At 36.3% G+C, this 14,215-nt stretch overlaps 1 protein-coding gene across 1 annotated transcript in view; it reads left to right on the top strand.

The window, feature by feature from the left end:
• Positions 1-14,215, top strand: part of RLF (RLF zinc finger) — a 94,158-nt gene that overhangs the window by 26,866 nt on the left and 53,077 nt on the right. Inside the window, exons 2-4 of the mRNA XM_032361635.1 lie at positions 4,938-5,092; positions 6,162-6,243; positions 9,765-9,897. Coding sequence (XP_032217526.1) covers positions 4,938-5,092; positions 6,162-6,243; positions 9,765-9,897 — 370 coding nt within the window. The remainder of the gene's footprint in view (positions 1-4,937; positions 5,093-6,161; positions 6,244-9,764; positions 9,898-14,215) is intronic.

Below are 14,215 nucleotides of genomic sequence, written 5' to 3'. Positions count from 1 at the left end.
AGAAGCAGAGAATTCAATAATAAATTGTGGTACACAACACAGGCCATGCAGCAATAACATACTGATGTTGGAGAAAATTTTATAAAACAATGTGTAGTATAATGCCACTAAAATGCTTCTATTGAGGCATTATTAAAAAAAACAAAAACAAAAAACCCTTTCAAACATAGTATTACTTCTTAACAGTGGTCTATTACCCTAATGAGAGTAAGGATTCTTGATATTTTTATTTCTACTTCTCCATCTCTCTCTTTTTAAAAAGATTTTATTTATTTATTTGACAGAGAGAAATCACAAACAGGCAGAGGGGCAGGCAGAGGGAGAGGGGGAAACAGGCTCCCCACTGAGCAGAGAGCCCAACGCAGAGCTCGATCCCAGGATCCTGAGATCATGACCTGAGCGGAAGTCAGAGGCTTAACCCACTGTGCCACCCAGGTGCCCCTCCATCTCTCTATTTTTTAAACAGTAAATGATACTAGTTTTATGACAAAACAATAAAAGGTATTAGAATTCAAAATGGAAAGATTCAAGAAGAGTAGTTAAATCTTCTGGCAGAATCATTATCTAAAAATAACCTTGGTAGGCTGGGATGATGGATTGAATCCAGTGAAGTTTAATCAGGATGGTTGAGTTAGGTAGATACGATAGAGTAATAAGTCATACTTTTCTGGACTTAAAAAACCAACTATAACCAGTACGGAAAGTACTAAAACTATGTTTCAGTAGCAACATATGTGAAAGACTTAAAGGTTTTAGTTGACTTAGCCACCTTCTGTGTGTGAGCAGCCAACCATTTTCCTCCCCTTCTATTTCATCTCACACCCAGCTTAGTCTCTTCATGGGAAGCCTCCATTGTTTCCTCGCCGGGTGTTATTAAGTCTTGTTACCGTTTGACCCCATTTGTTGTAGTCATTTCTGACTTTGTTCAACGTTGCTGTCTCTTTGGAGTCCTCCTGTTCCTCTTACTTTTGCTTTTTCAAACTTGACCCATACTGCAGAAGCCAGACTTTGTCTTGCTGGAAGCCTGTTTGTCATGGTGCAGTCATATTTTACTCAAATTTATTTAATTGTGGAAATTCTGCTATGTTGAAAATTAAAATCTGTAAGGTTTCTCACTTCATGTGCAAAATTTGAAATAATGCAAATCCTCTTCTATTATTAAAAGTGACGATTTCTGGGTCACCTGGGTGGCTCAGTCATTAAGCGTCTGCATTCAGCTAAGGTAATGGTCCCAGGGTCCTGGGATTGAGCCCCATGTCCGGCTCCCTGCTCAGTGGGGAGTCTGCTTCTCCCTCTCACTCCCCTGCTTGTATTCCTCTCTCTCTGTGTCTTTCTCTGTCAGATAAGTAATTAAAATCTTTAAAAAAAAAGTGATGATATCCTTTTGCCACAGGACATGTAGCTTTAATGATAAATACCAGATACCTCTTTTCATTTTTTTGTGAACCACCAGTATGTCAGTCAGCTCCATTGCTGCAAAACCTTACCAGAAGCAGTCACTTCCATGATACTGCTTGCTGCAAAATATTAAAGATAGTGTGTAGGGGGAAGAAAGCAGAATTTAAAAGCACACTTAAAATAGTCATAGAGTTGTGCTTTCTGAGAAGACCTAAAGCAAAGCCTAAAGTGTGGGCTCTGGAGCCAGATGACCCTGAATTCAAATTTAAATCCTGAATCCAGCAGTTAATTACTGGTTGACTTTGGACAAATAATCTGTCTGTGTTTTTGTTTTTTCATTAAAAAAAAATTTTTTTTTTTAAAGTAATGTCTGCACCCTGTGTGGGGATTGAACTTAAAACCCCGAGATCAAGACTTGCATGTTCTAACAACTGAGCCATCCAGGTGCCTCTGTTTCCTCATTTTTAAAATGGGCTGGTGATAAATCACCTAGTTCACAGGGTTGTTGTAAATTGTGTTAGTAGGATGTAAAGCTCCTAGGAGAATGCCTAGCTTATACTATGTGTTCAAAAATACTAGGAGTATTCCATTGGGAATATTCATCTTGAACCATTTCAGTTTTATTTATTATTTTATTATTTTTAATGACATTTTTTTAAAGACTTTATTTATTTATTTGACAGAGAGATCACAAGCAGGCAGAGAGGTAGGCAGAGAGAGAGAGGAGAAAGCAGGCTCCCCGCTGAGCAGAGAGCCCGATGTGGGACTCGATCCCAGGACCCTGAGATCATGACCTGAGCCGAAGGCAGCGGCTTAACCCACTGAGCCACCCAGGCGCCCCTTTAATGACATTTTTGAAAAGGATTGATTTATTTTGAAAGAGAGCATGCACACACATGCAGGAGAGCATGGAGAGGGAGAGAATCTCAAACAGATTCCCTGCTGAGTGTGGAGGCCTACCTGGGGCTCAGTCCCAAGACCCTGAGATCAACAACCTGAACTGAAACCAAGAGTTGGATGCGTCACTTAACTGAATGAGCCACCAAGGTGCTGCACCATTTGAGTTTTAAATTGCGATACAAATTTGACCATTCTGTAAAATGCTCCCTCTTATGGGGCTCCTGGCTGGCTCAGGTGGAAGAGCATGCGACTCTTGATCTTGGGGTCGTGAGTTTGAGCATGCTCGGTGTAGAGGTTACTTTAAATAAATAAATAAACTTAAGAAGAAAAGAAATGCTCCCTCTTTGATATTTTTAGAAAATAGTTAAGGATGCTGCCAATCTCTTTGAAACCATGTAGTGAGGAATATAGATAGAATTCGGATGAGGGGAGGGGCACTGGAGTGAGCCACCCAGGCGCCCCAGAGTGGAATTTATTATTTACCTTCCCTTTCTCTTTCAGTTTTGTTGGTGTCTAAAATTTAAATTGTAAGAAGAAATAAGACCTCCCTTTTTCTCTACTGCTTCTGATGGAATGTCATGGATGGCTATAATTCATTTAACTTAATCCTGAATTTTTAAAAAAAGGTTATAGTGAAGAAAATTGTTCCAGTAATTCTTTAAATGCTCACAATATGTCATAATGAATATATTAAAGGAGACCTGTTTAATTGGACTAATACATGAGGGTGAAAAGATTCAGGAACTTAAGAATGTATAAGTCAATATAGGGCAAGCTATAAACATAAATACCCATGGGGTATTGGATCTTTGAAATTGTGTAACTTGTAGAAGAAGTCTTAATGGAACGATTGGGTCAGAAGATACTAGAATGGTGTCAGGAAAATTCTGAGTGGGAAGGTGGACTGGAAAGACCCACCTCATCTGTATGCACTGTACCTTTCTCTTTGTATACTTCAGGCACCAGTTGGTTAATTTGCATGTGTGGTTTCAACTGTCAGTCTGTGTTGACTCATTCTGAAAGCTCCATGAGGATAGCCCCCCCATGTCTTTTTCCCTAGCACTTAGCAGTGTAGGATTAGAGTAGGCTCTCCATAAATATTTGTCCAGTGAATAAAATGGTGGATGGAACAGCAAACATTTAGTGAGACTTGAGAATGTTCTGTGGTGGTAGAAGTGGGTGGAGAATTGTTAGGCTTGTGAAGATTGATAACACATAATATCTGACCTCAGGGAACATAAAATCTGGTATTGCATATAAATTTGTCAAGTTCTTTGGTTTTAGATTAACCAGTGCAGACAATAAGTAATTTGGTGACTTGAAACGGGCTTTGTTTCTAACGAAGATTTTAATAAATTTCTTAACAGAGATTATATAAACTCTTATTTATATAACAGATAAGCACATATTCTGTGTTCCTTCTCTGTACTCATTTAGCTGCAAAAAGGATTGTTATGGGGTGAATTTTATGATCCTCTGTTATTAAGGATTTTTTTTTTAATTAAAATTTGGGATTTGATCAAATGAGGACATAATGTTCTTCTGAAAATACGGAAGGAGCTCACATCTCTAAAATGTGGTAGGGTAGCAAGATGATTAATTGAATTGCTATCCTAAAATAAATGGCTTGATCATTCAGGTATGCGAAGACCAGGTAATCTAGTATTATTATCAGATAATCCAGCTAAGTGTTTTTATTATCTATGGTATAATTGTTTATCATGTATTTCCTTTAAGTCTTTTTTTTCTTTTTAAAAAAAAAGTAATCAAGGCTATTCTTAATTATTGGAACTGAGATAGGGACTGTTACTTTGGAAACTAAAATTGCAGAGAATCCAGTGGAATCCTGCAATGCTACCACAGCTATTTGTAGTTCTTTGGGCAAAAAAATTAAAGACAAGAAGTTAGAATTTTTTGAAGAAATTGTTCCGTTGCGGGTGGGGGGGTGTGTGTGGTGGTGGTAATGAATTCAAATCACATGTAATTCACTCAAGATAAAGCTGCCTCTGTAAATAAGACTTTCCTGTAGAAGTAGCCCCAAAGAGTTAGGATTAGCCCAGTCAGAATGTGTTTCTAAATTTTTAAAAATTTTTACAAATTAATTTTTAAAAATAAAAGTAGTTAAAAATACAAATATAATATCATTCTTTCATAAATTGGTTAGTGTAAATTAAGCCAAATCAATTCTCTTTATGTAGGAAAAAAATGGATTTTGTGGAGTTACACAGCTGAGGTCATACTCAGGAATAAGTGTCTTTTTGAAGAAGGCAGGGATCATTGTTTTATTCTCGAATACCCAGTCCTTGGCACATGGTTGGGGCTCAATTTAATGTATTAGTGAAACTCATTATTGAATTTCAGAGATCGAAACTCCCAGACCTCTAGTGAGAACAGCCTTAGACATTTTATGGCTTTACTCTTAGATTTATTCTCGTGTCAGAATAGCAGTTCTGATTTTTCTTTAACTCAGTAGAATCAGTTAATGAAGTGATGGAAAATAGAATCCTCTAAAGAAATCAGAGCCTAAAAAATTGTATGCATTTATTAGGAAAAAAGGGGAGCAACCACGTATTTGAGAACAAAGACTGTCTGTTTCATTGTTTTTATTGTTTAATTAATACTTTAATTTTATTTTTTAGACCTTATTGCAATATGCAAGCAACAAGAATGCCTCGGAACATATGGTGTATCTTCTGGAGGTATATCGACTTGCCATCCAAAGCTTTGCCAGTGCACGCCCATATTTAACTACTGAATGTGAAGATGTCCTCTTAGTGCTTGGCAGATTAGTACTGTAAGTTGAAGTACTTAAGTCACTGTTAAAATTGAGTACTTAGGTTGTAATGTTTGCCTGACTTCTCTTTACTATGAAATCCCATTATTCAGAGCACCAGAAGTCATACCTTCGAATGAAATTTCCTTTGCTCTGAGTCTTCATACTCTGGTTCCTAGGAGATTAAGTACAAGTGAAGCTCTAGCCAGACAGCATAATCAACATAATCTTTAATTGCCTCCAGAGTCTCTTCTCACTCAGGTTTAGCATCCAAGAATGATACAGTTTCTTTATTTAGGTATAGATCAGTATAACTAACAAGAATATCAGGAAACTGTAGTGGTCTTTGAGGATCACTTTGAGGGGAAATACTATAAAATTCTGCAGTTCAGTTAGATTATTGGAACTAAGAACAATTTTACTAGCAGAAAATATTAGGATATATATAAGATTACCAGCCTGAGTTAATAATTTAGCTGCTGTTTTAATATTTGGCTGCCTATTAGCAAATAAAATTATACCTTTCACGTAATTTTCATCTGCAAATTGAAGAGGTATAACAGCTATTCAATTTTTAGATTTGTTTAGCTTACAGATTGTTTGGGAGGATAACTTCTAGTCTGGGTGGTCTTGATATGTTATAAGTAGAGAAATGATCTTGCCAATCTTTCTGTTCCTTTGCAAGTGTCAAGAGCCTACACACACGATAGTTACATATCTTTATCTCCTTATCAGCTGAATTGACAGTAGCATGAGCTCCTGTTTTTGTCTTCTGGAATCAGAATGGTTCCTATTTGAGTACCCTCCTATATCCTAATAAACTAAATAAAACTGCTTGGAATATGATTTCTAGAGGGAATATATTATTTTCCAAATGTTTTAAAGCCACGGTGTCCTTATAATGCCTCCTGGCTTTTCTTCTTTTCTCTTTTTTAAAGTTGAAAAGCCAATATAACTACGTTGAAGAAAATTTTAAAGAGTAAGAAGCAAATTTCAAAAAAATGTGAAACATATACAATATCATTATCATACTGTATTTGATATGTGTATAGCCACATTTATATACTGACTTCATTATTTTACATTATAGGAGTTGTTTTGAATTACTGCTTTCAGTGTCTGAAAGTGAACTGCCATGTGAAGTCTGGGTACTCTTCCTTCAGTCTCTACAGGTGAGTTGATTTGGGCTGAAAAAAGGTCTTTGTTAAGATATCCAAGACACCTACTTAATTTCTCCCAGCAAACTCAAATGGAAAATTTTGAAGAAAAACAAGTACATTGTATATTGGTATTCAGTTCATGAAATTTTGAGAAAGAGGTCTTCCAAATGAAGGGATGTGTTAAAAATTGTTTTTGTCTTTCATTTGGTTTTGTTAGCCTTTGTATAGCTTAGGAATGAACACAAGTTTTCATTACTCAGAAACAAAGTTTAAAAACAAAAGCAAAGTTTTTAGACAGAATAAAGCTATTATAAATATAAAATTGTATGTGGTTATAAGGTAACAGTATTTGGATCATTCTGAGTACACTTATCTAGTAATTTTCCTCTAATACTTCAGAGATTGTGTCTAGCATAATGAGTCCCTCAGACAACCAAAATAGTCATCATAGATTCTATTCATGCATTTTACTTACAGAAGAGCTACATTGGCTCTCATATTGGCTTGATTATCAGCTTCCTTAATAGGTAAGTACATCAGAAAGCAGCAAGTTATGAATGGTAGAATTGGATAGGAGGAAAAGACTACAGGAGGCAAATTTGCATGTCATTGATAGAGACAGAAAAACTGTTCTAAAAAATACACACAATAGTAATAGCTGTCATTCGTTATCACTGTATACTAAATACTGCTTTCTTTTATGTGTTTTGTGTCTTGTAATCAAATTACAAACCTTATAATGTAGGGATCATTTGAATATCCATTTACAAACAGGGAGACAGGCATAGAGAATATTAATTAGCTTGCCCAAAGGATTTATACCCAGAGCTTGCTTTTTGCCAGCTACTTCTTGGGACACAAACTCTAGTAGTCTGTACCTGTTTGATGTAGGCACAAGTAAAGATTTGTGTATTAACATACATACTTCATTATCTGGACATTTCTTTCCTTTGGGATATATAACCCAAAGTGAAATGATAATAATGTTAATCTTTTTGTTTTGGGGAAAAGAGGATTTTTTTTTGGTCCTGTCCTTGGCCTATTTTAATCCCTATAATGTGATCCTAATTCCTCACATACTCATACAGCTGGTAAAATCACCTTGTCACACTGTGTTTTGAGGCCTGCTAGTAGTTTTGTCCTGGCATACAAAGGTCTAGAAGGGCAAATCTTACTATTCTTGTTTGGGTTGTTACTGTTTACTTATAATAGTATTCTTTGCAGAGAGAATACTGTCTTATTTCTTTATTACTTTCTTAGATCATATGCCTACATAAAATACTTGCATTTTCTCTCTACCTGTGTAACTTTTTCCACTGTTTATCAGATAGGATATATTTTTGAATATGTGTTGAATAAAATTAATTTCAGTAGAGGTACAGATAAATCTAAGACATGGTCCCTGTTGAAATCTAAAAGGTAAAAGCCCTGCAGTTTTCTTATTTTAGTGATAAATGAACAAGGCAGCAGATAGTTTTGAGGAAAGTTTTGGTAAGAGAATAGTTTTATCAGAGCAGGCTGCAGACAGAACACTCTCATTCACGACGTTCAGTTTATGTAACCCTCCAGATCTTTTCCTGTGGATATGAAAATAAACGCTGAAATGGATTTTCTAATAAAAACGAGGTCCTATTTTTTGCAACTTTTTTAAACCTAATTTTATCATGGATGTATGTCTAAGTTTGTATCTGTAGTTCTCCCTTATTTGATGATTGCCTGCACTTCTGTTACGTGGTTGCACCATAAGTTATTTGGCCAGATCTCTGTAACTTACTGTAAATAGTACTAAGGTAAACTTCTTGAGCTAGTATTTCTTTATTACAGATTTCAGGATGTGGACTTGTATATTTTTTACCTTAAAAAAGAAACAAATTTAAGTTTTAAAATGATTCTTAAAATTCTACCATAGTTTTAAAAGATTTTAGTATTACCCTTTAAAAGTAACTTTGCTGGGGCGCCTGGGTGGCTCAGTGGGTTAAGCCGCTGCCTTTGGCTCAGGTCATGATCTCAGGGTCCTGGGATCGAGTCCTGCATCGGGCTCTCTGCTCGGTGGGGAGTCCGCTTCCTCCTCTCTCTCTCTCTGCCTACTTGTAATCTCTCTCTGTCAAATAAATAAATAAAATCTTTAAAAAATAAAAAAATAAAAAATAAAAAAAAAGTAACTTTGCTGTAATATATACCTGTTGGTAACAAAGAATTATACACATCATTCTTATGCAGAATACACTATATTTTGAACAGATGAAAAACAGAAAGCTGTTTTTATTTTTAACCCAGACTATGGTCTTTCATTTTAGTTTCTGTGTATCATCGTCGATGGTATTATTTCCTGCCAAAGTGTGATGATATGGGTCTATTAAATTTTACATATAATTTACATATAAGGTAATCAGACACTGCAAATTCTGAAATTTTTACATAGAATCCTCATTTTCATTGTAGAATAAATGCTTGTTATCTTAAGTTAAGGAGAAAGAAGCCTGAAGAGAGTTCAAGCCCTTAAAGGAAAAATTGCAACATTGGTTGAATACTGCTTTTAGTAAACTGTTAATTGGAAATAACACTTTCTGTGTCAGTTCTAAATTTTAAAACCTTTCTCTTGAGAAGGTAACAGCATATTGGGAGTGCATGTGTTAAAAACCTACAATTTTGACACTAAAATTATGGGAAAAATGAATTTTATTTTTTATATTTCACTTAAGTGAATATAAGATTATATTCTTTGGTCTGTGAATATCATTAACTTATATTTTCCAAAGAATATTGCTATAAATGGAAGCTTAATGTTTCATGAGAATATCAGCATTCTAAAATAAGAAAAAAAAACATTAAAATTTTAGAATATGGGAACAACCAGCAATCCTCACTAGTAATAGAGGACAGTGGAGACATAAACTTAATAATTTATGTCAAGTTAAATTTCTGATCCCTTTCTCTTGACCCTTTGTGTACATAAATATTTTGAAGAACAAACTATTGGCAATTATATTTGTTTTCTGAGGAGATTGAATGAGCTAATAACCTAGGCTTTCCATGATACTTTAGATAGAGCCACTTTTCATTTAAAATGTCATTTGATAGAAGAATTTAAACATTGAAAAAATACATCACTTGGCCTCATTAAGTAATACTTCTATTAGAAGGAATTGCCTTTGTGCGTACTGTAGAATCCTTTAAAAGAAAGCTGTACAGTGGCCTTAAAATAATTTAGTAATGTGAGGTTGTAAATTCAATTGTCATAATTTTACCTAAGGAGAATTTAGGAAAACATTTTAAAGGTGCCCTTTAATTTAGTGAATACATTCTAGTTTCTTTCTTTCTTTCTTTCGTTCTTTCTTTCTTTCTTTCTTTCTTTTTAAAGAAAATAGTAATAGAATTCACAAAGCTTGGAGGAGTTTTTTTTCCTGCTTATTTCTTTTTAGGAAATGCAAGATAGTAGATCCTTTTGTAGATGTTCAGATACATTGAAAAGGCAAAACTATTTTTCACATTGCTTATTAGCCTATTTTCTGGATGTGCTGTTTTTGTTTTAGGAGTCACATGATGCATTATTGGAATTTGGGAATAATAACCTACAAATACTGGTTCATGTTACCAAGGAAGGGGTGTGGAAAAACCCAATTCTTCTTAAAATTCTGTCTCAGCAGCCAGTAGAAACAGAAGAAGGTAAGCCTTAAAACTTTACTGACTATATTGAAGGAAGATATAGATCTAAGAGTATTATAATTCATTAATGGGTTAGAATTTTGTGACTTATCACCTATGTGTCTATACCCAGTCTGTTCTCCTTTGAGTAGTAAAAACTAACCGTTAGCATTTAATGTTTTGCTTAAATATTCTTGTTTTAGGTAGTGTTTTAAATATTCCTTGTACTTACTTTAAAATGTTTCATTGAGTAACAGTGTTCATATAAAGTTCCTGAGATACAAATCAATAATCTGTTTCTAGTCTTTGGTATATGGTAGAGCTTTGCTCATATGTTCTTTACTGGTTACTATAGCTAAGAACCATGAAGAAAAATTGCTTTTTTATTTTAAACTTATGAAATATTGGAATTTAGCATTTTGTAGAGAAATGCAAAGAATGAAAATTTTTATTTGCAGAATCATTAGTTTAAGAACAGATGATTTGTGGATTTGAATTGGTATTTGCATGTTAAGCACAAAAAATTACCTCATTTGATACCACCAATTGTGATTTCATTTGCTTTAAGTTAGTAGAAAATTAAAAGGATCACATTTTGTTAAGTATGTTTCTGTAACAAAAATGAAGTTCAGAAGAGTTTTTATACTTCTGGTATGTCTTTAATTTAGGTCTTAAACAGACCATTTGAATATCCCAGTTAACTTACTCATTTATCAAGTTTGACAACCTACTATACACATGCTATTATAGTGAGAAGATTGGCGATGGGAGTTCTCAGAGTTTTCTCTTGGTTCTTTTTCTCTGCTAATTCTGTCGCTCATTAGGGGAAAAAAGAATAAGAGAAAGCTGTTAAGTAGAAAAAGGTTGGTTTTACTGTTTTCTGTTGAGGTTTCCCCATAAATCTCATCCCTTTGTAGATACAGGCAGATGGAGGCTAAAATACCACTTTTCTAATTAATAAAAGTTGCTTAGAGGACAAAACCAAGTAGTTTCAGAATAATCCCAGAATTAGGAAGATCCCAGTCCAGATGAGGCTTGACTAAGGCCTAGAAGAACGCTTACTCAGGGTATAGTCAGGCCTAAGCCCAAGAGGAAAAAGGGTGGAGTGGTTATTAAATGTCCCCACTTTATTAAATATTCTCTTGATGTGCTAATCAAATACATCACCCTGTCTCAGAAATTAACAGTACTTAATTTCTTTTCATACAGAAAAAAATCAAGAAAATAGGGAGAAGCACTGCTCTCCTAACGTCTTGTCTCCTCTCTATTCAATAAAGATTAAGTACCCACTATCTTAAGACTCTGAATGGGTACAGAACACCTGCATATCTAAGCAATTATTCTGTGAACAGCATATAACTGGTGGGCAACCTATATAGTCTTCCTGCTTTCTCATTTGGCTCTTACCCTAATTTTAGGTCAGGAGATGAGGAAGATTCTTTTATGGCTTCATTGCTCTTGTAGCCCAGGTATTAACATTCATTTCAAACTAGAAAGCAGTGACCATCATCTCATTAATTGTCCTCTGTTCAATAAAAGTACACGTTTTTTTTAGCCTCCAAGGAACTCAATAAATGCTTTTGTTTATTTTATTTTTTTATTTATTTTTTTTGGATAAAAAAAAATTTTGTTTTTCCTGTGGTGCCTGGGTGGCGCAGTTGGTTAAGGGTCCAGTTCTTGGTTTTGGCTCAGATTGTGATCTTACAGTGGTGGGATCGAGCCCTGCATTGGGCTCCATGCTCAGAGTGGAGTCTGCTTGAGATTCTCTCTCCTCCCCTTGCCCCCCCCCCCGCATTCTCTCTCTCCCTCTCTCACTCCCCGCCTCCCTCTCTGAAATAAACAAATAAAATATTTTTATTTATCTTGCTTTGAATTCTTGAATTTTGTGTCCTCCCCACCCCCTAAAAAAACAGCATATTACTGAAAGAATGTAATAAATGCCAGTTGTTGGTTCTTCTATCTGGAATAGTCAACAGAGAAGTAATGGGTTCTCCCACCCAGATTTTAGCCCAGGTACTAAAGATCTTTCCATCCCCAGTGGCCTCCCACAGAAGGTGGGATGGTGAGACCAAGCCCACCTAAGGCTACACTGATGGTTCCCATTCTGAGCGTCAGCTCACGGAACTGTCCCTCCTCGCAGCAGTGATGGCAACAGCTTCCTAGATCCAGGTGGCCCACTGACCAGGAGACCTCAGCCCACTGTGAACAGTGGGGACCCCCACCACCATAATGGAGTGATTCCAACTCCCAACTCAAAGGACACCCAGAGCTACCATCTGGTATCTGCTAGTATTTCCAGTTGACTTCTACCCTACCTGGCACCCTCCTTCCCCTACTTTCCCATATCTTATGACATCAAAACAATGGCTTTTCCCCTTTTGCCTTGAGGCTCAGAGCCAGAGCTACAGTCTTTTTTTTTTTTTTCTCTCTCTCTCTCTCCCCTACTAAGAGATAAAGGAAGGGTTTCATCCTTGCTCAGATTCACCAACTCCTTTCCCTAAATCAAGCTGACAAGGAACCAGCTCCTACACCGTTTACTTTCTTCCCTACCCTAGTTTATTTTTTGTGACCCCCTCTACCCCTGACCTCTGAAGCCATTTTATGAATTGTCATGTGCCGCTTGAGCCTCCAGTAAAAACAAAAATGGGCTTTCCTGTTAAAAAAGAAGACTGCCTTCGGCTCAGGTCATGATCCTGGAGTCCCGAGATGGAGTGCCACATCGGGCTCCCTGCTTAGCAGGGAGTCTTCTTCTCCCGCTGACCTCTCTCCTTTCATTCTCTATCTCTCTCTCCCTCTCAAATAAATAAAATCTTAAAAGAAAAAAAAGAAAAAGGCTGTTTTTAATGACCTTAAGTGTTAACCATTTTTTACGTGTTGAAGTATACACAAGGTAAACTGTCACGATGTTTACAATTTATTTTTAAATGGCTCAGGAAAAGAAAAACCAAGGAAAGATTGCAAAACAGTTCAATTGTTGAATCTAGATGGAAGAAGGGATATATGATTAAAAATTATTTTGTACTAGGCGTGTCTGGGTGGCACAGTTGGTTGAGTATCCGACTGTTGATTTTGGCTCAGAATGTGATCTTGGGGTCGGGTTGAGCCCCACATAGGGTTCTGTACTCAGCGGGGAGTCTGCTTGGGCTTTTCTCTCTCCCTCCCGCTTGTACTCTCTCTCTCAAATAAATAAATGAAAACTTAAAAAATTTATTTTGTACTAAAATGACAAAAATACAGAAAGGATAAGACTTGTTGGTGTATACTTTATTTTCATTTTAAATATAGAAATGTATAGTTGAATTTCCTTTTTAAAAACAAAGTTAAGGGCTGCCTGGGTGGCTCAGTGGGTTAAGCCTCTGCTTTCGGCTCAGGTCATGATCTCAGGGTCCTGGGATCAAGCCCCGCATCGGGTTGTCTGCTCTGCAGGATGCCTGCTTCCTCCTTTCTCTCTCTGTCTCCCTCTCTGCCTACTTGTGATCTCTCTCTGTCAGATAAATATATAAAATCTTAAAAAAATAAAAATAAAAACAAAGTTAATGGACGCCTGGGTAACATAGTCAGGTAAGTGTCTTACTCTTGGTTTTTGCTCGGATTGTGATCCCAGGGTTATCAGGCTTCCTGCTCAGTGGGGAGTATGTTTGAGATTTTCTTTCCCTCATTCTCTGCTGCTTCCGCTTGTGCTATTTCTTTCTTTCTCTCTAAAATAAAACCTTTCAAAAAATAAATGAAAAACAAAGTTAAGATGTATAATTTGAATTTTAAAATGCAAGATTAGGGGAGCGTGGTGGCATAGCTGGTTAAGCAACTGACTCTTGGCTTCAGCTCAGATTGTGATCTCAGGGTCATGAGCTCAAGCCCAGTGCTGGGCTTTATGCTCAGTGTGGAGTCTGCTTGAGACTCTCTCTTCCTCTGCCCTTCCCCCAATGTGTATTCTCTTGCCGTCTCTCAAATAAATAAATAAATAAATAAATCTTTAAAAAATATAGCATAAGGTGCACCTGGGTGGCTCAGTGGGTTAAAACCTCTGCCTTCAGCCTGGGTCTTGATCTCAGGATCCTGGGATCGAGCCCTGCATTGGGCTCTCTGTTCAGCGGGGAGCCTGCTTCCCCCTCTCTCTCTGCCTGCCTCTCTGCCTACTTGTGAGCTCTGTCTCTGTCAAATAAATGAATAAAATCTTAAAAAAAAATAATTAAAATGTAAGATTGGTTTTTGTGTTAAAAGTTGTTACAGTGGTGTAATTGGTTGTAGTATATTAAGTAAAGTAGTTTTGTTTCGTAGAAATAATAGCTACAGTTTAGAGTGTTACGTGGTAAGCACCATGTTAATGCTTTCCATATCT

This window comes from Mustela erminea, chromosome 10 (assembly GCF_009829155.1).
Source record: "Mustela erminea isolate mMusErm1 chromosome 10, mMusErm1.Pri, whole genome shotgun sequence".
In the NCBI taxonomy this organism is placed as follows: Eukaryota; Metazoa; Chordata; class Mammalia; order Carnivora; family Mustelidae; genus Mustela; species Mustela erminea.
The sequence above is the reverse complement of the archived record's forward strand: the minus strand, read 5'-3'. Positions and strand labels throughout refer to the sequence as shown.